This window comes from Sciurus vulgaris, assembly GCF_902686455.1.
Source record: "Sciurus vulgaris genome assembly, chromosome: X".
Lineage (NCBI taxonomy): Eukaryota > Metazoa > Chordata > Mammalia > Rodentia > Sciuridae > Sciurus > Sciurus vulgaris.
Genome location: NC_136471.1, coordinates 653,983 through 679,550, shown reverse-complemented (window position 1 = coordinate 679,550; position 25,568 = coordinate 653,983). Strand labels below are relative to the sequence as shown.

Below are 25,568 nucleotides of genomic sequence, written 5' to 3'. Positions count from 1 at the left end.
ATATGTATTTAAAAAAGGTACAGAAAGATTGCAATAACTGAACATACCACAGACTGGGTAAATTATAAGAATAGGGATTTATTTGGCTCATGGATCTGGAGTCTACAAAGTACAAGAACATGATATTGGCATCTGGGAGAGCCATATGCTGCATCATAACATGGTGGAGGACATCACATAATGAGACAAAACAAGTGTGCTAGCTTGGGTTTCTCTGCCTCTTCTTACAAAGCCATGGGGGCCCCCACTCTCAGAACCTCATTTAAACCTAATTCCCCCCCCAAGGTCCCACCTCCAAATAACCATTAACACATGAATTTGGGGACATGTATTGAAGTTTCCAGTACATGAATTCTTGGAGACAGAAATTCTAACCACAGCAAGGGCATACTTCTCCACACTAGCTCAGCAATCAACAGTTGATTTCTTCCAGAGAAATTTTACATATACATATATATCTTTCCCTCCTTTTATACACAAATGTTGACATATAGTGCATACTCTAGTGCCTTTTGCTTTTTTCACTTTATAATATGTATTGGAGATATTTGTATATCAATATGAAGACAGCATCTCATTATTATTATTTTCCATGCCTTTATAATCATATTATGTGGATATGCCCTCCACTGAACTACACCCCCAGATTTCTTATTTCTTTACTGTGAACTCTGCTCATATCCTTTGCATAGCTTTCTGTTGGACTAGGGGCTACTGGTCTTTGGCTTAAAGATTCATATATGTTAGGGAAAATTAGTTACAAACATTTTTCCTGTTCATTGTTCATTGTCCTTTGACTTAGCTTATGGTTTCTGTGTTCTGTGTTCTAGAAAAACTATCTTTATTCCAGTGTTACAAAATATTTAGGTGTGGTACTTTAATGGTGTTATTATTTCCATGTAAGTATCTGATCCATATAGAATTCATCCTTATGTGAGGTGTGATGTAGTCTCCAGCTATAATTATTTTTTTAGAATATTTTTTAGGGGGCTGAGGGCTCAGTCAGTAGAGTGCTTGCCCTGTAAGCACAAGGCCCTGGGTTTGATCCCCAGCACCCAAAAACAAAATTTTTTTTTTAGTTGTTGATGGACCTTTATTTATATGTGGTGCTGAGAATTGAACCCAGTGCCTCACATATGCCAGGCAAGCGCTCTACAACTGAGCCACAGCCCCAGCCCCATCCAGCTATAATTCTTATTGGAGAACTCCCTGTTGTCCCAGTTGTATTTATAAAATCATCTTGCCCCTGTGTGCTGATGAAATGTGGACTGAAGGAAGGAGGATCCATAGGATGACCCCTATGAGCCACTGGGTGGATAGCTGGTAGTTGGGAAGAACAGGGGAAGAGCCAGGTTTACAGGATAAGTTGGAGTTGTGTTTGGGGCATGTCAAGTGAGAGGCTGGGAAGGGTATATTTTAGGAGAAAATCAGCTAAGGAGAAATATTTGTCATAGGGTACATGCTGAATGAATGATGAATGTATTTTTGTCATGAATGCTATGTCTTTAAATGTCTTCTATTTTTCACTTGTATAAGAGCATGAAGAGAGAGTCTGCAGAATGGTAGAAAATCTTTGCCAGATACTCTTCCATTGGGATTAATAACTAGAATAATAATAAAGAACATAAAAAAAAACTTAACCTCAAAAATCCTAATAACCTTCCCCCGTGCCTCAGAGGGGGAAAAAAATCCTAATAACCTACTCAGTAAATGGGTAAATGACCTAAACAGACATTTCTCAAAAGAAGAAATAAAAATGGCCAACTGATATATGGAAAAATATTCAACATCTTAGCAGTCAGGAAAATGCAAAAAAAAACTACACTGAGATTTCATCTCACCCCAGTTAGAATGTTGGTCATCAAGAATACAAACAACCATTACTGGTGAAGGATATATGGGGGAAAAGACACACTTATTCATTATTGGGGGAGCTGCAAGTTAGCAGTATGGAGTTTCTTCAAAAGAGTAGGAATGGAACTACCATATGATCCAGCTGTCCTACTCCTTGGTATTTTTCCAAAAGAACTAAAACGAGCATATTGTAATGATAGTCACTTTAGTGTTTATAGCAGCACAATTCACAATAACTAAATTATGGAACCAGACCATGTGCCTGTCAGTAGATGAATGGATAAATAAAATGTGGTGTATATGTATGCAATGGAGTTTTACTTAGCCATAAAGAAGAATGAAATGTCACTTGCTGATAAATGGATGGTACTGGGAAACATCATGCTAAGTGAAATAAGCCAGACTCAGAAGGTCAAGTGTCTTTCTCATATGCAGAAGCTAGAGAGAAGAGTAATAAAAAAAGGGGGTCTTAATGCAAATGGAAGGGAGGTCAGTAGAGAAGAAGCAGGGGACCAAGGGGGAGTGAGGAGGGATGGAAAAGGGAAAGAACTGGGTTATGAAGTTTACCAAATTTTGCTGTGTGCCTGCATTATGCTATGTGCATGTATGAATATATCACAGTGCATTCTAGTCACATATAACTATAATGTACCAATTGAAAAACAAATAAATAAATGAAAGGGAAACCAATAATGTAGAGAAAGGAAATCAGGGGAGGGAGAAGAGGGAAAGGAAATACTGGAGGTCAAAATGGAGCAAACTGTTACTTATGCATTCATGGATATGTCAAAATGAATACTACTATTACAGATGATTACAATGAAGTAATAAATGTAAAAAATCCCATAGTGTAGAAATTTTCTGGAAAATAAATCATATGAAACAATAGTTATTGACCCTCAGGAATTAAATTGGGAGCCTGTGTTGGAAAGACATTCTCTATCTATATTTTTTTATACGGACCACTTCACACATTTGCGTGTCATCTTTGCACAGGTATCATGCTACTCCTCTCTGTGTAATTCTAATTTTAGTATATGTGCTGCTGAAGCAAGCACTGGAAAGACATCTTTTTGGTGTGTGGTGCTGGGGATTGAACCCAGGGCTTCACATGTGCTAGGCAAACACTTTACCACCAAGCTACCTAGGGTGCTTTACCACTCAGTCACATCCCCAGCCCCCCCCCCCCTTTTTTTTTTTTTAGTTTGAGACATGGTCTCACCAAGTTGCTGAGGATCTTGCTAAATTGCTGAGGCTGACCTTGAACTTGCAACCCTCCTGTCTCAGCCTCCTGAGTGGCTGGGATTACAGGTGTGCACCACCACACCAGCCCAACATGTACTTTTGATTGAATACTTTGTCCTATATAAATTCTACATAGTTTTCTACTTATTAGAGTGGGTTATTCAGTGTTTATCTGGCACCTGCTTTGTGCCCAGCACTTTCATGTCTCTTTTAATCTGTTTCCCCAAATGTTGGCAGTAACACGAGATCTTCAGAGTTCCATACACATCACTTCATCTTTGCCCCTAGCATCTATAGTAGGTAGTAGGAAGGGGTCAGTAAGTTAGCTGTTTTCTACCTGATCAAATTTAGATAATAAAAAAGTCTTGAAAAAAATTTAAATTAATGTATTCAAAACTTAAAAATAACTATTTAATTGATTCAAATGTAGTACTGTTGTACTGTTCAGTGTCATGATGGAGGTAGTAGAAGGGTAGGATGTTTTATCTAAGTATATTGGTTCTATCCTGATTTTTTTCATTTATCATTTTTGTCTGATTCTCTCATTCACTAGCTATGGGATCATATAGAACCTGACTTCTCTGAGCCTCCATTCTCTTAACTATAAAGTAGATGACTTTTTTACCTCACCAGGGTTTTCCTTCACCAATTAAATGATATCATGTATGTATGTATGTATGTGCTTATGTGGTACGTGTATATGGGTGTGCGCGCGCACATGCACATGTATACAATCTAACCCGGAGGTCAGCCAACTTTGTGTACAAGACCAAACAGTAAATATTTTCAGTTTTGTCAACCATATGTTTTTTTCCCTCCAACTACTCAGCTCTGCCACTGTGGCAGGAAAGCTTAAGGCAACAGGCTGGATTTGGCTTGAGGGCTGTAGATAACCTTCTCTGATCTAAAAAGTGTTGTGTAACTGTTCAGTAACTGTCATGACTTTTTCTCTTTAGGCTAATGTAATGCTTGAATATGATATTGATGAAGCTCAGGCATTGTTGGAAAAGAATTTATCGACTGCCACAAAGAATCTTGATTCTCTTGAGGAAGACCTTGACTTTCTTCGAGATCAATTTACTACTACAGAAGTCAGTATCCTTTCTTAAAAACACAAAGAGGGAGGAAAAAAAATTAACATTCTCATATTGTCTTAATGTGAAGGATGTCCTTAAGGCTATTGTGAGGTTGCAGATTTTATAAGAAATAACATATTTGAAACTTAGACATGAGTAACTTTATAAATAGATCAATGAATTTGAAATGTGAAGATTTAGAAAAAGCAAATTCACCTTGGTGAATGAGTATTTTTCTTTCAAATACTTTCCCGACCCTTTTATAGCTAGGTAGATAGTTTAATTCTGTAAGCATTTATTAATTGAGTCTTCTGTGTTCTTGCAACTGTGCTAAGCCATATGTGATATAGAAGTCAGTGTGTGTGTGTGTTGGGGGGGCGGGGGACACACAGGGAGAGAGACAGACTTTCTGTATTAAAACTGCACATGCAAAAGAGCTAAATGATAACTTCATATCACACTGTTAAGTTCATATATGTAGCACCAAGGCTATTTAAAGTTGAGGAAAGGGATGTGAACTGGAGTTAGGTTAGGGAAGGCTTTGTTGAGAAGATAAAGCTTAGGCTGTTTTCATAGGCAGTATGGAATTGATATCAGCAGAGAAGTAAGGCGGGGTGTTCTGGTCAAGCTCTTTGCCTTTCTTCTCTGATCTGTCTTTTCCTCCTACTCCTGTTGTGGTTAAAGACAAAAACCTGGGGGAGGGTCATCCTTGACACTTCTCTCTTCCTCACTATCAAGAGTGAATTAATGACCATATTCTTGTTAAATTTCACTCATAAATCTCACTGCCCAATGCCATTAGTTACTCACGTTCTGGCTCTCTAAAACATGCACTTAGTAGTTTTCTGTCCTTCATGCTGTCTCTAGCATGAAAGTACTGTCATGAATGTATCTTATTTTTAGTTCTCTGGTTGATATTTCAGTTGCTTATTGTATGTAAAGTATGCATATAGGCATACTTTATACTCTGAAGTGTCCCCAGCCAGTCTAACCTCATGCCACTGACTTTTCTGCCATGGTTCTTCTCCAGGGCACAGTAGGAGCCAAATAATTCCAGTTGGTCTTCTTACCCCTAAAATGTACAATGCCTTTTGCATTTCCGTACATTGTTCCTCCTAACTGGAATGATTTCCCCTTATTGGCCTGCCGGTATTCCTTTATCTTTCATATCTTAGTTCAAGCATCAGAACATCCCTGAATATTTTCTAATCCCTTTTTGTTTTGTTGTTCCTTTGTGCTTACTAGGCACATTGTGAACTTAGTACTTTGTTTTCCTTGGGCAGCCATGAGCTCTTCAAGTGTAGGAGCTGCCCTTTTCTCTCTCTCCTCCAGTGTATAGCATGAGTATGTGACAGGTGCTACTAGTGCATGCGTGAGGGAAGGCAGATCTATTTGAGGACTAGTGTAGGGATCATCATTTAACTGGTAATATGGAGACTTCATCCAGCTGTGAGATGACAGGGACCTAGGAGGACTGGTACTTCTGGAAAGAAAAAGATGTTAAATGTGAGAGAAAAACAGGATCCAGTGACTTACAGGAACCAAAAGAAAGGAAATCATGTCAGATGGACTGCAAGCTTTGTTATTGCTTGAGCTGGAGAAGGTAGCATGGTGTACAGACATGGGAGCAAGTTAGGGCATCTAGTCTCTGGTATACTGACCATTCTGCTGGATAGCTCCATGAGGGAAATCAAGGTTTTGTATAGTCTTGTTGGAAGGACAGTAGATGCTTTATAAACTGAATGAATGCCCTGTTAAACCAAAGAGAGGATAAGAGATGCAGTTATTGATAATTGTACTGATTTCTTATATGGTAGGATATGTGCTGATTGATCTCTGAAATTTCATGGTTGAGGGACTATCTTTAAAGCTGTTGAGCCAGGCACAGTAGTGCACAGATCTAGTCCCAGCTACTTGGGAAGCTGTGGTAGGAGGATCATATGAACCCAGGAATTTCAGGACAGCCTAGAAAATGTAGTGAGACCCTTTTTAAAAACAAAACAAAACAAAAATCAAAAAAATGTTGAGAGTTTCTGGCACATATTTGTTAAATATACTACCATAGTTAATAATTGTTGATTGGAGGTCTTAACTTGCTTTTGGTAGAATTTAATTCCATTGCTTTCTTAGCAGTTGATATTATAGCAGGATAACTGGCAACCCTAGTTATCAGTTTTTGTGAATGTGTGATTTCTGTCTTTGATTCATTGTGTGAGTGAAGGCTTAGCCATTGCATGTTATCTTTAGAATTGCTTTTGCATTTTCTTTGACAATTTTTGCAGATATGGCCAGGGTTTATAATTGGGATGTAAAGAGAAGAAACAAAGATGAGTCTACCAAGAACAAAGCATAATGCTGAAAATTAAAAATGTGGTTCAGTTTTGCAAACATGTTATTTTAAATACTTCAGCATTTATCCTTAAAGAGTAACATAACTGAATGTTTTTTTTAACAGCAACTTATCAAAACTTTAAAAATAAACACCACTTTATTTATTTATAAAAATAAAATTAGTTACAAATATTTTATGAAATTAACAGTATTTTCTTTTCACATTTCCCAGCAAAATTGATACCGCTTTCATAATTTCTTTTTGTCTGTCATAAGACAACTCTTAACTGAAATTGGCCGAAAACTGTGAGGTATGCTATGGAGGCTGAATGTTGGGCACTAGCACAGTTTACTTTTTCTTTATTGACGGATCTTACCTGCACTTGATGTGGTCAAACCACTTTAGAGATAGAAAAGACAGTTTCAGTATATGTAAACATATTTTCTTTAGTACTTGTAGGACTTTTATGGTCCTTTGTTGCCATTGTCTTTTATAAATGGGGGTTTATGAGTTATTGCTTAAACAATAACTATCAATATATTCTGGACTTTTCAGAAAATGGTAATTTGCCTTCCTGCATAGTTGAGACCATTCTTAAAACCCCAAAGAAGTGCACAGTGTCTTTGCAATGCTAATATGAGGGAGATCTTGGCTGATGCAAAATAATATTACCCATTTCAAAACTCTGAACTAAGGTGATTTTGTATTTCATAACAGTTCTCCAAAGCATCTTGAACAGGAATATCTGCGATAATTTAAAAGAGTTGTGAGCTTTTTTATTTATGATAATAAAACAGCATATCAATAGTAAAAAAAAAAAATCCCTGGGGAAAACCATTGGTAGAGTGGAAAGTACTGGATGATATTGATTCTGGCAAAAACACAAATATATTATTCCATCTCCATGTAGTAAAAAGTATACTTGTACAATGTTTTGTACTTGTATTTCATATTATTAAAACAGTGATGTTGAAACTGTGTCAAGATACTTTTTTTCATGGTTACCCCTTTATCTTAATCTGTTTGGGCTGCTGTAACAGAATACCATAGACTGGGTGGCTTTATAAACAGCAGACTTCAATTTTACACATTTCTGAAGACTGGGAAGTCCATGATCAAGGTGCTTGTAGATTGTGTCTCATGAGGTCTAGTTTCTGCTTCATTGATGGCACTTTTCATTGTGTCCTCACATGGTGGAAGGGGCTAGGAATTTTTTTTAAATAAAGGCACTGATACCATTCATGAGTTCTCATAATCTATTCACTACTTAAAGGTCCCACATCATAAATCTGTTACTTTGGGAGTTAGGATTTCAACATATGAATTTTTGGACAACACAAACATTCATACTGTAGCATATTTCTGAAGTTAACATGGATATTTTCACATATTTGTAAAGTTTATGTACTTTTATATAACTAGCACGTACTTTTATATAACTAGCACGTTCTTATATTTGTAGAAACAACATAAAATCCCTTCGGAAGGAATACAGATAAGCAAACAATTAAGAGGTTAAGCTGAAAGATACCAAAGTTCTTTGATTCAGATTTTCTTTCATTATTTTAAATTCTTATAATTTAGAATTTGAGGTTTGTAAACATACTGAGTTATGGCAAGTGCTATTTTCCCAAAATTTTATTATGGTAAATATATTGGTACAAATTGTCCCTGTTAATATTAGAACAGGAATGATTTTCTTTGAATCTGTTAAAAGTCCATGAACTAAATATTTTTAGGTAATACAAGGAATACAAAGAAATAAAGATCTTTAGAGATACGAATTACAGAGCAAAAATTAGTCATTCAACAAATACGAGTAAACACCCAATATGTGTAAAGAATGGTATTAGGCTCTGCTAGTTAAATAAAGGAAATTTATTTAAATCCTGCCTCTGCTAGATCATTTGTATTATAGTGGTTTACATTTCCAGAATAACATAACCTGAATTGACGTGAAATCCTCAAGCTTAATATTGGTATGGTATAGAGTAGATTGGGCAAAAGATTGACTATAAAGCTTGATACTGTCTAATGTGCTGGAAACACAAGTAAAATTTAACTATTTTCCATTGTAAAACAGATGTTCATTTGGGAAAATTTAGATAACAAAAAGAAAGATGTTGAAGTTTCATTTAACAGTCTTCCTTAACATTTCTATGTCTTCCATTTCTTTTTCTATGTTTAGATTTTTATAAACAATTGAATTGATTCGTCTTCATAATTTTATTCATAGTTTCTTCACTTAACATTAAATGGACTTATCATACTTATGATGCCATTGTACTAATATCATTTTAGTAGTTCTGTATTTGTATTCTCATGCCTGAGCCATAATAAATTGCCATTCTCCTATAGTTAGACATTTGGTTTGTATCTAAAAGTTTTGTATTTATTATAAGCAAATAATTTAGCAGTTTGTATTTTTATATAAGGCTTTTTCTTATATTTAGAATTTTTCCCCTGAGACTAAATTACCAGAAATAGAATTAATGGAGTCAGAGATTTTAGCATTTTGTTATCGAGTTAGCTGAGAGTAGTTTTGACATAGAGGCTGACGAGTGTTCAGCTATGTTGATAAGTGATTGAAGCATTGTTAAGACCAACAGGCAGAAGCTTAAGAAATTCTTTTTATTCTCATTCTAAAAACTCAGTATCATGGTGTTCTTTTGCAGATTTGACAGTTTAAAACAGACACCAGTGAAACTAATGTTTTCTTTCCTCCAGCTGATGTTTGTTATATAACACTTAAAAAACTTCATGTTTTTCCTTCATTTGATTTGTGCTTCCTACATTCCCTGTTTCCCATACCTCTCTTCTTGCATAATAAAGACATGTAGTGACTACATACACAACTGGAACAAAACCCAGATCCTTTAGAAACAGCTAATAGCTAAGTGTGTTAAGTTCAGTCCCTTAATGGATAAATCTTTTCTCTGTATATTTGCCATTCTTGTCCCCAAACCTTGGTGATAACCTTTAAGGGTCCTTACCCATATTTCAAAAGTCTGTCTTCCTTTGTTCTAATCCCATACCCATTTGGTAATCACTATGCTAGGTGTTAATAAGGAATGGGATTATCTCTGAAGACACTGCCGATGCATGTTCAACACCCATCACAGCTGGTTGGGTACAACTATACAAACTCCCAGGACCTGAAAGGACCACATCTGGCACCAGTTTACTCTGTGAAGGACAGGGAACATGCCAAGAGGCACTGTGGCTTTAGAGTCCGTAAGGGACTACTCCCTCTTTAACAGGATCAAGTAGTACACTGCACTCAAGGAACACAAGCTGTGGAGCCTAGCAGATATTTATGTTCATTTGTAGCTCTTCCCACTTGGATGCAGGGCATTTACCAGAAGGAGGCTTTTCTAGTCACACAGCTGATTTCCAGGGAACTGAGCTAGAAAGCTAAGCCAAGGTCAGTTCCATCCTTTGCAGGAGAATGGGGATTGGAACATCCCATGCAACCTGTTATGTTTTGCATATAATCATGGCCCTATTTTTGACATTGACCTGCTTGCGTTTTTGGTTCCTTTTATAAGGTTCCTTAGCTAATAACTGCCTCTGCAGAAAAGGTAGTAATAGTTTACATATTTTAAAGGACCAGATGGAAGCATTTCTGTCCAGGTTAGGTAAAAGTAAGGTGTCAGCTAGCATGTTCAAGGATTTAGCCTACATAGTTGCTTAATGTGTTGGAAGACTTTTTTCTCCTTAAACCAAAACTAAGTGATGCTATAAATTTAGTGAAATTATAAAGTCCTTGCAGAGTATAATCTTGGGTTTGAGGCCCCAACTACTCTACCAAATTTTTCATTTTAAACTTTTTATTTTGAAATCACATCAGTGCAAGCAGTATCATAGAATACATAGGCCTGCTAATTAACCATATTTCTGTATGTTAATCTTTTCTGTACCTGGGGAGAGCTGCTTACAGGACCAGTTGTGTGAGACTGCCATTTCCAGATTGGAAATACTAAAGGATGGAAAATTGGTTCATGTGGTATGTGCACAGAGCTGCTTTTGTTTGGGCTGTTAGCAGAAGATTGCTTGGGGTTTCATCTGTTATGAAAACTCATGTGGAGTGTGCTCTGAAATTCACTTAAAAAAAAAAAAAAAGAACATACTTTTATTTTTGTCCCTCTGACTTTTGTCTGATGTCAGATATGGTTGTAGACACATTAAGCCAAAAGGATGGATCTCGTGTTCACAGCATGTATGAGCAGTTTGTTTATGAAAGATCATGCCTTGAACCCAGGCAAGCACTCTGCCATTGAGCTGCTTCCCCAGTCCCCTAAGATCATGCCTCTTGACTATGGTTTTAAAACAATTTTGTTTTAGTTGCTTGTGTGATAATTGTTTGCCTTGTGGGGTGCCATGGTTTGAGTGTGTCCTCCAAAGGTTCATGTGTGGGAAGCTTGGTCATCAGTGTGGCATTGTTGACAGGTAGTGGATCCTTTAATAGCTGGAGTCTAGTACAAGATGATTAGGTCATTAGAGGTACTGCCCTCAGACAAGATTAATGTAGTCCTTGTGGAGTCCCAGATGGTTTCTGTGAGAGTGAGTTATAAAAAGAGCGAGGGGCTGGGGATATAGCTCAGTTGGTAGAGTGTTTGCCTGACAAGCACAAGGCCCTGGGTTCAATCCCCAGCACCGCAAAAAAAAAAAAAAAAAAAAAAAGAAAAGAAAAAAGGGTGCCTGGTCCCTGAATCTCTCTCTCTCTCTTTTTTTTTTGTCTTGCTGTGTGATTTCTTCCTCTTGGATGCATTTCTGCTATGATCTCACAGTCACGCACTTTGTTTTAAATAATATTTTTTTCTTCAGTTGTGAATGGATATTTATTTATTTATGTGTGGTACTGAGAATTGAACCCAGTGCCTCACACATGTTAGGCAAGCGCTCTACCACTGAACCACAACCCTAGCCCTCACACTGTTTTGATACAGCCAAGGGGGTCTCTGACCAGAACTGAGCAGATGCTGGCACCATGCTCCAGAAGCTCCAGAAATATGAGCTAAATAAAACTAAAGCGCCAAGCCTTAAGTATTTAGTTATAGCAACAGAAAATAGGCTAAGACATGGGGACACTTTAGATGAAGGTAGGCAATGACCAAATTGGAAGTTTCTTCTAGATGTTTGAGTTCCCTGAGTAAACCTATCTTAGACTGAATCATTAATTTCCCCATATCCAAAGTGTGTATTCTAGAGAGTAAAAATACATAAAAAAGAGGAAGCCATCAGTGGATCTCTTGCTTTTCCTTCAACTGCTACTTCAGAAGCCCATATCTGGGCTAGACTAGGCAATAATTTCTTCTCAGTGAAGTGGTTCATTCAGGTGAAGAGTAAAATTAAAATTGTAATTGACAAGCATTGTGAATACTTACAGTGTACAGGAAGAATGCTTTGATATATGTGTATTGTAGAATGACTAAATGAAGCTAATTGACATAGGCATTGCATTACTGCTATGGTTTGAATAAGGTTTGGTCCCCCAAGGCCCTACTGTGATTGAAGTCCTGATCCACAGGGCGGTGGTATTGGAAAGTGCTGTAGAACCTTTGGAAAGTGGTGCTTAGTGGGAGATTCCTGGGTAATTGGGGCCATGCCCTCAGAAGGTAGTTCTCAGGAGAGGGTCATTATAAAAGGAGTGCTTCTGACCCCATCCAGCTTCTCTTATCCTGGTTTGAGAAGTAATTTGTTTGGCTCTTGCCTTTGCTGCCTGCTATATGAGGTGATGCAACTGAAGGGTGGCCTTCAGCCTCCAAAACTCTGAGCTAAAATAAACATCTTCATAAAGTAATTTGTCTCAGGTATTTCATTATGGTAACAAAAAGCTCACTTAATTTATTTGAGATGACAACACTTAAAATGTACTCTTGGCAGTTTTCAAGTACACAAAATACTGTTATTAACTCTAGTCACCCATGATATACAGTGGATCTCTTGAACTTTTTCCTCCTAACTGAAAGTTTGTGTCCTTTGGCCGATATCACCCCAATGCTGCAGTGAACATTGGAGTGCAGGGATCTTTGACATACTGATTTTGTATCATTTGGCTAGTATACCCAGTAACAAGATTGTTAGATTATATGAGACTTCTAGTATATTTTTGAGGAACTCCACACTGTTCTCCACAATGACTATACTAATTTATATTCCCCACCAGCAATGTGCACAAGGTTTTCTCCACACCATCACCAACATTTATCTTTCATATTTTTTGTTTAGCTACTCTGACAAATGCGAGGAGATACCGCATTGTGGCTTTGGTTTGTGTTTCCCTGATTAATGATGTTGAGCCTTTTATCATATATTTGTTGCCCATTTATATGTCTTTTGAGAAATGTCTATTTGGGTTCTTTGCCTTTTTTTTTTTTTTTTTTTTTTTTTGGTACCAAGGATTGAACTCAGGGGTGCTTAACCACTGGGCCCTATCCCCAGCTCTTTTTGTTTCATTTATTTGAGACCAGATCTTGCTAAGTTGCTGAGGCTGACTTTGAACTTGCATTTCTCTTGCCTCAGCCTCCAGAGCTTCTAGGATTATAGGCGTGCACCACTGCCCCTTGGTTCTGTACCATTTTTAAAATGGATTTTCTTATTATTGAGTTGTTTGAGTCCCTTTGTATTTTGGTTATTGATCTATTATCAGATGTATATTTTGCAAATGTATTCTCTTATCCCATAGATTATATTTTCATTCTGTTGATTGTTTCTTTTGCTATGAAGATTTTGACTTTGATGTAATTCCACTTTGTAATTTTTGTTTTTACTGTCTTATGCTCTTGGAGTCATATCAAAAAAAAAAAATATTGTCCAAACCAGCGTCATAGTGCTTTCCCTCTGTGCTTTCTTCTAGTGGTGTTTACAGTTTTTGGTCTTACATTTACATCTTTTAATACATTTGGAATTGATTTTTGTATATGGTGAGATATGAGGTTCTATTTGTTTCTTCTGAATATGGACATCCAATTCTCCAGCACCATTTATTAAAGAGAGTTTCCTTTCCTCATTGTGTTTTCTTGGCAACTTTGTAATGAAAATGATTGACTGAAAGTATTTAGATTTATTTCTGAACTCTATTCCATTGGTCTATGTATCTATTTTTATGCCAGTACCCTGCTGTCTTGATTATTATGGGTTTCTAATTGATTTGAAATCGGGTAGTATGGTGTTTCTGGCTGTTCTTTATGCTTGAGATTGCTTTGGCTGTTGGGGGTGTTTTGTGTTTCTATATGAATTTTGAAAAAATATTTTTAGTTGTAGATGGACAGAATCCCTTTATTTTATTTATTTATTTTTATGTGATGTTGAGGATCCAACCCAGGGCCTTACACATGCCAGGTAAGTGCTCTACCACTTAGCCACAACTCCAGTCATTCTATATGAATTTTAATATTATTTTTTCTATTTTTTTGAAAAAAATCATTGGAATTTTAGTAGTGATCATCTTGAATCTGTGGATTGCTTTGGGTAGTATGAATTAACAGCAATAATTCTTTTAATCCATGAATATGGGATATTTTTCTATTGTGTTTCCTTCAGTTTCTCGGATAGTTTAAGCTGTGCACATCTTTTACCCTGTGGGTTAAATTAACTCCTAGTTCTTTTTGCAGATATTGTAAATGGGACCATTTTCTTGGTTTCTTTTTAAGACAATTCATTGTTAGCATATAGAAATGATAACTGATTTGCCATATTGTTTTTGTGACCTACAATTTTTGACCTTATCAGTTCTAACAGGTTTTGGTGGAATCTTTAGGATTTTGACGTGCTAGATCACTTCTTTCCTTTTGTGGTATACTGTAGTCACTTCCTTGCACGTGTAGTCAATGCCTGTGTCCCCATGCAGCTTTTTCGGACTGACTTGAATAACTCACTGTTTTGGTTTAGTCCAATTCCTGAGCAGCTTAATGTGGCTAAAAAGTCATGACTACAGACCTCAAATGGCCACTGATGCTGTGTAGTCATCTACTTTGTCCCCTTCAGTACTGTTTGGTACCCACTTTCTTGGCCTCAAATCCTGACACACTCTCTACCCATTATTGCCATCAGCTAATGTCACTGCATCTTTGTTGGCCAAAAGGATGGAAGCAACTGGAGGAATCTCCACATGTTCTACCCCACATCTATACCTACTACTTGTATTCATAAGCCTATGCTCAAGTTCATCTGAACACTAAGGTCTGAACACTATATTATATTAATATAATAGAAACTGTGTTTGGTCCAAAAGTATTTTTTCACAAGCTGGGTCTGAATAGCAGAAGAATTACAACTGAAACCCTCAGCTCAATTGCTTTGCTAGCAGTAGAAGCCTTTGTACCTATAAACATTTCCAGGGCAGTGTGTGGTGTATTTTTGACATTCCTTGGTGCAGACTCCAGACAGTTAAGTTGTGGCCTGGGCAGTGTGCATGTTACTTCCAGGTACCAGTGACTTTTTCTCCTTGAATTTTTAAGTGTTTATTTTAGATATTTATTTATTTATTTGTTTATTTTGGCACTGGGGATTGAACTCAGAAGTGCTTAACCACTGAGCCACATTCCCAGCCCTTTTTTATATTTGATTTAGAGACAAGATCTTGCTGAGTTGCTTAGGGCCTCACTAAGTTGCTGAGGCTGGCTTTGAAGTTGTGATCCTCCAAGCTGCTGGGATTACAGGCGTGCGCCACCAAACCTTGGCTATTTTAGGTTTCAGTGAACAAACTAAATTTCCAAGTAGAAAATAAGCATGTGCCAATGACCATTTCTGTTGAGTGTTCTGGCTCTAAAGCTATATTGATTTTAAATGATGTGCCCCAAACTTATTTTCCTCTTAGACCTTGTTATTGTTGTGTTTTAATTTGCTAGTGCTGCTTTTACAAAGTACCACAAACCAATTGGCTTAAACAAAACCAAGAAATTTATTATTTTATGGTTCTGGAGGCTTGAAGTCCAAGATCAAGTGTTGACATTGCTCTGTTCCCTCTGCAGGGGTGGAGAGATCAGTCAGTTCCAGGCCTCTCCCCACGCTTCTCGGAATTCCTTGACTTGAGGCTGCACAACTCCAGTCTTCATATGGTGTTCTCCCTGTGCGCATGTCTCCTTTTACATATTTCCCCTTTTTACAAAGACACTAGTCATATTGGATTCGAGGCCCCATTCTATTTCCATATGACTTCATCTTAACTAATTACATCTGTGATCATCCTGTTTCTAAATAACATCACATTTACAGGTACCAAGGGTTAGGAATTGGAGGAACACAATTAAACCATAACAGTAGGTGTGGTTTCTTCAGAACGTTTATGTTTTAGGACCACATGCATTTCTTTTACTGTGCATAGCAGAGCACTCCATACTCTATTTACCCTCCTGTTTCTATGGATAAACTACCCCTAAAATTTTGTAGAGAAGAAACATTCTTCCTTGCCACTTGTTCCTCTTCTGCATCTTCAATCTTTCTCCACTGCATCTTTATCTTTAAAGTTTTTCTCTTCTGACATCTTCACAGGCTATCATCTTTATCTTCTTCCCTTCAGAGAAACTTCCTTGGAATTGTTAACTGTACTCGGCATTCCTTTTTTCCCACTTTTCTTGTGCTATACTCCACAGAAACTGCTCCAGTCACAGTCTCCAGACCTGCACATTGTGAGGTTCAGTGGTCAGTCTTCATCTTATTGTATCTATCAGCAGGATCTGACACTATAGATTGATTGCTCTCTTCCTTTAACACTACCTCCTTGATTCCTAGGATACTTGCCTGGTTTACCTCCCACCTCCCTGCCTGCTCCTCAGTTTCATATGTGAGTTAATTTCTCTCTTTAACCTCTAAATTCTGGTGTTCCCTAAGAGTTATACTTTGGACCTCTTTCTCATGTATTTGAGGAGCTTTTCCAGTCTTGTGTCAATATTATCTCTGTATTGAAAATGCCCAGCTTTTTATCTCTAGTATGGACCTCTAGGTTTCAGAATTTTAGATTCATATTTGACTGCCTACTCGACATCTTCATCTGGAAAACTTAATAATATCTCAAATTCAATTTGTTAGAAACTTAACTTCTGATATTTCCTCTTTCCTGCCCTCACCTTAAAACCCACCCATGCTCTTACGTGTCATATTTAGTTCATCAGCAAGTCCTAACAATAACTTTATAGTATATCCACAACTTGACTATATCTTGCCACCTCCTCAGCTACCATTCCGATCCAAGTCACCAACATCTCATTGCATCACTGCAACTTTGACTCTCTACTTCAACTCTTGCCCCCATTCACTCCATTTTCTATAAGAAACCAGAGGTGTTCTTGCCCAGTAGAATTCTAATCAGATGTCACATGCACTCAAAGCTTTTCAGTACCTTCCATCTTAGAGCAAAACCAGAGTCCTTACAATGATCTATAAAGCCTTATACCTAATCTGGGCCTCATTCCCTCTTGACATGCATCTGTATGAGCCAGTCCCCTGCCATCTCTTCATTTACCCTTCTAGTATGGCACTTTTCTACTTGTTATTTTCTTTCATGAAAGTGCTTCCCCAGGAACATGCAGGTATCTACAGGATGTGCTTCTCAACTCTGTTATGTCTCCACACAAATATAATTTCACATATAAGATTCATATGTACATTAGCCATTATTATTATTTCCTTCCCCATGTAAATGCATGCCAGTATATTCTCCTTGCTTTATTTCTCCTTTAGTACTTAGCTCTAGGGTATTTTTATACCATGGTTTACCAGGGACAGCCCATTCTGTTTTCAGGAGTATCCCATCCCAATTGATAAGCTATGTAGTTAGCCTACTTAACCAATACCTGACATGCTATATATTTCTTTGATCTTAATTGTTCTGTCTCTCTCTGCACTACAATATAAGTTCTGATGGTAGGAATTTATGTTCTATTCTTCACTTGTCCCTAGTATCTACAACAGTGGCAAATAGGGACCATTCAAATATTGTGTGCATGAATGAAACATTTTCTGAAAACTGGCTCTATTATGATAAAATATGCTTAAATATCTAAAAGGAAGTCTGAGTTTGGCCTCTTTATAGAAGCATATATGAGGACAGTTGTCCTCATAATTGCTGTTATTGTGAAAAAAACCATACCACATTTATGAAATTGATGGAAGCTAGAATATACACAAAGTGTGCAAGTGCAAGTTTAGTACAGGCATGCTAAAAATTTATTGAGGAGGCAATAGACCTGAAACCTGAAAATAAATTTCATATCAGGAAGGCACTAGCTGAGCACAGTGGAGCATGCCTGTAATCCCAGCGGCTCAGGAGGCTGAGGCAGGAGGATGTCGAGTTCAAAGCCAGCCTTAGTAAAAGTGAGGCACTAGGCAACTCAGTGAGATCCTGTCTCCAAATAAAATACAAAATAGGGCTGGGGATGTGGCTCAGTGGTCAAGTGCTCCTGAGTTCAATCCCCGGTACTCCTCCAAAAAAGTTTTTAAATTTGAGGAGCTTGTTTTTTTGGATGAAAATCAAATTTACAATAGATACAATTATAATAAAATGTGATATCTGCTCTAATATAAAATTATCTGCCTTCCACCAATCTCCCCAATGCCGAGACCTCTCAATATTGCTTAAGTGAGGTGATAAAATTTCTATAAGTTGATATTTAAATCAGGTATTAAAAGGTATTGAATAGAAATTTGCTTAAAAGGTGAGAAAAGAAAAAAAACATTTCATGGCTTAGGGAAATATGTAAATATATATTGCCTCAAACTGTGAAAGAAAATCACACTGTTAGCAAGAAATAAGTATACCAGTGTCTTCTGTAATCTTATTAATACTCATCATGTACAGTGATTGGGTTGTTTACCTAATTGAGTTTGATAATTTTTTGTTATTCTAGATATAAGAATTTATTAGACTTTGCAAATTTTTTTTCTAGGACAGTGGTTTGACTTGTCATTTTCTGAGCAGTCTTTTGAGAAACAAGTTTTCAATTTTGGTAAAATTTTTTTATTAGTTTAAAAAACTGTCTTAGTTTTTATCCTATCTAAATTTTTAATTGGTTTCTTCTAGAAATTTTAGTTTTAGCTCTCACATTTAGGTCTACATTCTATTTTTACTTAATTTTTGTGTATGGCGTAAGGCAAGTTTTGAGGTTCATTTATTTGCCTATGCACTTGTTAAAAATATTATACTTTCTCCATCAAATCACCTTTACATCTTTGTCAAAAATAAACTGATGGGCTGGGGAGATAGCTCAGCAGGTAGAGTGCTTGCCTCACAAGCACAAGGCCCTGAGTTCGATCCCCAGTACCCAAACAAAACAAAACAAAAACTGATAAATAAAATTAATTGGCTAAAATTTGACTTGTATGTAGGATAAAGGAAGCACAGCCCCGTCTCCCCCATTGAGTGTAGCTATAAATCCTAGGCAGAATGTATGGAACAGCTAATTTTGGACAACAAAAAGAAATATCAGTAGGCCAGCAGGAAAGAACAACAGAATTCTAAGTTACAGCTTGAATTTTTTTCTCTCTAATCTTGCCACATAGCCCTTGATGTGGTGCAGCACAAAAGGATAACTAAAGCCCCCAGATTTCTTCTTGGAACACCCAAAAGGGAAGCCCCAGGAAAATGGAAAGTACCAGGGGTAGGGAACATGTAGAGGGAAAACTTCTAGAAAGCCACCTTATAGTGTTGATTATGAACTCCGAGACCTCCCTCTGAGTTGCAAAAGGATAGACCATGACTCAGTTCCCAAACTGGTCACTGGGTGGTGCATGAACACAGGAAAGCTTTCAAAGCTCAACTGACACTGGAACCACAGCCCAGAGAGCTGGTCAGAATGTGTGACTTGAATTTACCCAGGCTGATTGCCTGCTAAAATGAAAATATCAACATTATTCATAGGATTTAAACAAGACCCATAATCTCATAACATGAATATATTATGTATAATCTTCAGGTACAATAAAAAATTACTTAGTAACTGGGCATGGTGGTGCATGCCTGAAAGCCTAGTGACTAGGGAGGCTGAGACAGGAGGATCACAAGTTGGAGTCCAGACTCGGTAAATTAATGACTTAGCAAGGCCCTGTCTTGCAAAACAAAACAACAACAACAAAATGAAATGGGGGTCAGGGATGTAGCTCAGCGTAGAGCAGCCCTGGATTCAATCCCAAGCTCTGAAAAAAAAAATTTGCTTGACATATGAAGAACCAGGGAAATATTCATGCATTCATACAAAAAGGACAAAGTGTAACTCTATGTAGATAACAAATTAGAATACAGAAAAAGTAAAATTGATAAAACCAAGAGCTAGTTAAAACAGACAAACCTATAACAATTCTGAAAATAAAAAACAAAACATAAATGGACAGCATGATATATGAGAGGTTTCTATGCACTGATACAGAGATTTTAAAATAATATCAAATGCAACTATGTGCCAATACATTTGAAAATCTACAAGGAAAATATAAATTATCAAAATTTTCTCATGAGCATGTATGTGTTCATTTAGATAGGCTACATGATGCTCTGGTAGTCACTTCCCATCCTGGTGGCCATTTTTCCACTGCAGGTCAAGGGTGACTCTGCTCCATGTTGACTTTAATCCAGATTCCAAGTTAATAAAAAGTATTTAGCTGGGACATTGTCAGTCATATGTTCATGCCTACATCATGAGAGGGAAACAATCCTACTCCAGGGAAGGGCAATGAACATACGTAAAGAACAGAACAGTTCATATCTTATGGATGAAAATTGAATTTTAAATTTGATTCTCAGCAAATTTATGTGTATTCATACATGAACACGGGAAAGTAATGTCTAATTCATTGTACTGTCTTTCCCATTCCCAGCCCCCCTTCCTTCCCCTATTACCCCCTGTCCAATCCTGTGAACCTCCACTCCTCCCTCCCCCAGCCTATTGGGAGTCAGCATCCACATATCAGAGAGAACATTCAACTTTTGATTTCCTGGGACTGGCTTATTTCTCTTAGTATGTTATTCTCCAGTTCCATCCATTTACCAGCAAATGTCATCATTTCATTCTTCTTTATGGCTGAGTAATGGTCCATTGTGTATATATACACCACATTTTCTTTATCCATTCATGAGCTTAAGGGCACCTAGGTTAGTTCCATAGCTTAGCTATTGTGAATTGAGCTGCTATGAACATTGATGTGGCTCTGTCAATATAATATGCTGATTTTAAGCTGGAGCACAAAGCTTATGAGGGAATTTTTTCAGACCTTTAAGAAACACACCACTTTTATGATATTTAAACTATTCTAGGACATATAAAAAGATTGATTCCCAATAATTCATGATTTCATGAGGCCAGCTTAACCATGGTGTCAAAACCAGACCAAAACACACACACACAAGATCAACATTTTCCAGCGTGTTTCTTACTGAAATGTGGTCCTTTAAAATGCTCTGGAAAATATAGGTTATTGTGTCATATAAGTTGATTATATGTATAAAATTGCCTCCCCATGGAGAGTTCAAATATATAATCAAGCAGTTGTATAGAATACTATTTTGTTAAATCTGTAATTTTCCAAATTTATTTGACTGTAGATGCCTCAAACCCACAACTTATTCTTAATGCCCGTGGAATATATTTCTGGAAATACTGTTATGATTATAAATGCAAATATCCTAAATAAAATATTAATAAATAAAATCATGCATTATTTAAAAAATACCATGAACAAGTAGAGTTTGTTCTGAGAATGTGAACAAACAAGATTAAGCATAAATGGATTTACTAATATAATTATTTTCATTAATAGATTAAGGGAAGAAAACCAATTGTTTTTTATAATGGGCACCCAAAAGACATTTGAAAAAAACTCAACGTATATTCTTTCTAAAAGCACTTAGTAAAATCATAATGCAGTAAAAAATCCCATAGCTTAATAAAGGTAATTTAAGGTTGTCATTATTTGTAGATTTTGTTATCTTCCTGGAAAGCAGAAGAGACCAATTGGAAAACTTTGAAATAATAAGGGAGTTTAGTAGGATGTCTGGTTACAAGATATAAGCAAATCTACCAATTTCGTGTACATTAGCAATGACCAATTACAGTATAAAATAAGAAAAAGAACTCATTAAAATAATAGCAGAAGATATAAATATCCAGGAATAACTAGAAAAATGACTAAACTTATAAGAAAACCATAAAAAGTTAATGATGGACATGAAGGATTAAAATATTGGGATGACATTCTTATGGGAATATTGTAAAGATAAATTGTCTTGCCTTAATATCATTGTTGGTATATTAATGCAATTTCAATCAAAATGCCAATCCTACCTCAGGGGAAACTTGACACATTCATTCTCAAGTTGCATGAGAATAGTAAAGAAAATTTCGAAGAGACAAAAAATAATAGAAACATACTGTAGAGTTACCATAAGTAAAAAGAATGTACTAGTAGAAAAAATAGGTCAATGAAGTAAAAAAACTTGAGTCCAAAAATATTAATGAATATATAATGATTTAATATTTGAAGAGGGTGTAATTTCCAAGCACTAAAGAAAGAATGGAATATTTTACAGATGGACATTGACCAATTGGGAAATTGCCATTTGGAAAAAATAGCTGTTATTCCTATTGCCACATCCTATACATAAATCCCAGATACATTGTAGGAAATCATAGCAAAATGGTTTCTAGGTGTTGGGCAGACAAGTCCTATGTAAGCCTAACGTCATTGCCACAAAACATTAAGACAATGTATGGGACAAGAAAGAAAACATAAGGTATATGGTACAAAAATCAAAAGATAAATTTTATCCAATGGAAATTAAACCTTCCTCACACTATGTCCTCCCAGTCACTCAGTTCCCCAATTATGAGACAGAATGTTTTCAGTTTCTTGTTGACAATAAATTTGATCAGTAAATATTAAAGGCTTCTTTATTATCGAATACCAGAAAGTTGAGAAAGTCAGGAAAACTGCTGGGTTGGGTGGCACATGCCTGTAATCCCAGCGGCTTGGGAGGCTGAGGCAGGAGGATCATGAGTTCAAAGCCAGCCTCGGCAAAAACAAGGGGCTAAGCAACTCAGTGAGACCCTGTCTCTAAATAAATAAATACAATAGGAAAAAGGGATGGGGATGGGGCTCAGTGGTCGAGTGCCCCTGAGTTCAATCCCCAGTACAAAAAAAAAAAAAGTTAGGAAAATCTGAAAAAATATTTGTAATATATGTGATGGATAAATAACTGATTTCTACATATAAAGAGATCTTACTAATAAATAAGAAAAAGTTCAGCACCCTTTTATTAGGACTACTTTCAGCTTTAAGCAACAGAAAAAAATAACCAAAGATATGTACTTTAAAGAAAATATTCACCTCTCAGATTTGCAAAAAGTTAAAAATTGGTAATAATAGCTAGTGTAGACATTGTTGTACACTGTTCATGAGTATTCAATGCAACTTTTCTGAAAAGTAGTCTAATCAATTATATCAAAAATTTCAATGTGCATATTTTTCAATTTATAAATTTCACTAAAATTTTGACTTGTGGACATAATTAGTCAAATACACAAATATGTATGCATAATAAAACTGCTAAAGCAATTTATAACAGCAAAAATATTGCACATAGCCTAATGAGAATTGATTAACTTATTGTATGTGCATACAGTGGAATGGTATCATATTAGGAGACTTTTAGCTACAGATGGAAAAATATTTATTGAATTTGATTGTAGTGCAATTTAAAAAACTCCTTTCTCAAAAGGAGTCATAAGAGAAATGTCTATTTTATTAAAATTGCAGATTAATAAGAACATCCAAATTGGTATCATCAAAAAGAGCTTTGACATCTTCAGAAATTTGCTGTTGCTTCTCTGTCTGCAAGTAGCTGCAGTTGCTCTGAATATCATTATATATCCCATTTCCATTTCCCATTAAAAAGAAAATGAAGCATGGGGCAATGTTCTAATGTTACATCTTCCCTGACTTCATTGATCTTGATGGATAGAGAAGTATCTAAGTATTAGAATATAAAGACAGAATTATAAGCATTCTTAGTAAATAGGAGAACCCAACAATTTGACCTCCCTTGGATAGATAAGTAAAACTGCAGGTTTTGATGGTTTACTTTGTTCAACAGTGCATGAGATAGGCACTATTCCTTCTCTTGGTGATGTTTTCAAGATAAATGTTAGTGAAGTTTAAAAAGTAATCTTCCCCTTTGAAACCCGAATTTCGATGCCACAATCAGTAGTGAGGTAAATACTAATTGGCTCTCTCTCTCTCTCTCTCTTTCTCTCTCTCTCTCTCAATCAGTAGTGGGGTAAATACTAATTGGCTCTCTCTCTCTCTCTCTCTCTCTCTCACACACACACACACACACACACACACACTGCCCCACATTGGTTATAGGACATGCATATCCCAGAAATGCCTCATCAGGAAGTAAAAACCTATCACAAATTGTCATTGCTTTAAAGTTGTCATTGCTTTAAAGTTGAAACAAGTGAGAGTACAGTAGACTTTATGGCCTCTTTGTGTACTGTATGGGTCACAGCAACAGGAGATGAACTAAAGCTAGCTTCCAGCGAGACTTCTTGACACCAGACCTGAGGCATGACTCAGGATGCAGAAACAAAAAACAGGAGTGTTACATAAGGTGGCTTCAGTGTAGTTAAATCTATTGCTCAATGATATCATTGGGTCCAAGTTTTCTTTCATCTCTGTGGTGCCATCTTCAGTATGTCAACTAACTCTCTTCCTGAAGATATTCAACAAATATGTAAGGCACTGATTGACTTCAGTTGTATAATGATCAGCAAAAACACATATCCCCTATCCTCATGTATTTACAAAAATATACTGATATGAAAAAGGTAACAGCACAGTGTCTGTTACATGACATGCTTACAGGACTGGGGTAGTTTTTAACATGCCAAGCTTGCATCTTCCAGGTGCTTCTCTGTCAGATAACACTTCCTGTGGATTTCAGTCACAATTCCTTGTCGTTTCCCTGCTCACCCATTCACGACTAGTTACCTAACGTTCCCCCCTTAAGGACTTTCGTCCCTATATTATTTTGGGATATTTGGACATTGACTGGATCTGACTACTTCCTGCTGAAGGAGTGTGAAGTTGTGGGAAGTCCTTGTTCTCTATCAGGTGGGGCTTGGACAGTTAAGGCCATTCAGCATCAGAACAGTCCAGGTCTACAATGGCAGATGGCAGGTGACTGGCATATGTAGGCATACATAGCGCAGGGGTCATGGTAAGACAACAATAAGCAAGACAGCAAAGCATTGGTTTTTTTGTTAACTATTTAGCACAAAAGCTATTAGTGTTATCAGTCAGTCTCTGAAAACTGAGGACAGCAACTCATTAAAGCTTAAGGTGGGGTCCAACATGCCAGTGATCTGTGACTGGAGGCCATTTAAGTAAGGCTTTAGAGACATTAGCAGAGTTGTTAGAAACACAACATTTACTTTTCACAATGGCATAGGTTTCCTCTTGAGTTATAGTTAGCATATCTAATGCTATCTGATTTTTGTAAAACAGAGTTTTCATTAGTGTTACCTCTGTGTTTAGTAGAGGATTCCCTTTAGCTGTGTCACTTAGGGCTCTATTGGTAAAGTAAGTTAGGGCTTGTATGTGCCACATTACATCTTTTAGATGGGTATGAGGTGTAAATATTGGAGCTACATAATGATGCCAGTGAAAAACTGATCAAGTTTACTTATGTAGGATGTGAGGAAAAGTTGTAGGTCTGTGAGTTTGGGCTTAAAATTAACTCAGGACAAACTTGTGACACTGGCAGTGTCTTTTGTGATACTTATTTTCAGGCGCTCCTCTATAAGAGCCTTTCCTTTATAGGCTCCTGTCTTTACTTACTTTTGGAAGGACTGACCCAAGAGTACATCTCAAGTTCCACTAAAGAATCATTGTGTTATCTTTTAAATGTCCATTTATGGCTGTGTTTTGGTCTTACTCTCCTGCCAGGTGTTTAAGACCAAGGTGGTCAAAATTGACTTCTTTCCTAATACACTGTTAGAATCAGCTGAGATTTGTCAGCGATTATTTTTGGGAACTTGTGAGAAGCTTCTTGGCTCCTTTAGCTTTTC

The 25,568-nt window shown here is 36.7% G+C and overlaps 1 protein-coding gene across 3 annotated transcripts in view; it reads left to right on the top strand.

Moving 5' to 3' along the window:
* The window catches only part of VBP1 (VHL binding protein 1), a 29,224-nt gene extending 21,739 nt beyond the window's left edge, over window positions 1-7,485 (top strand). For 2 of the 3 annotated variants that reach the window (XM_079124559.1, XM_079124561.1), the window contains exons 5-6: window positions 4,056-4,194; window positions 6,458-7,485. In XM_079124559.1, coding sequence (XP_078980685.1) covers window positions 4,056-4,194; window positions 6,458-6,528 — 210 coding nt within the window. In that variant the 3' untranslated portion in view covers window positions 6,529-7,485. Of the gene's footprint in view, window positions 1-4,055; window positions 4,195-6,457 lie in introns of those variants that run through there. The other variant, XM_079124560.1, reaches the window with a different exon arrangement.
* The last annotated feature ends 18,083 nt before the right edge of the window (window positions 7,486-25,568 follow it).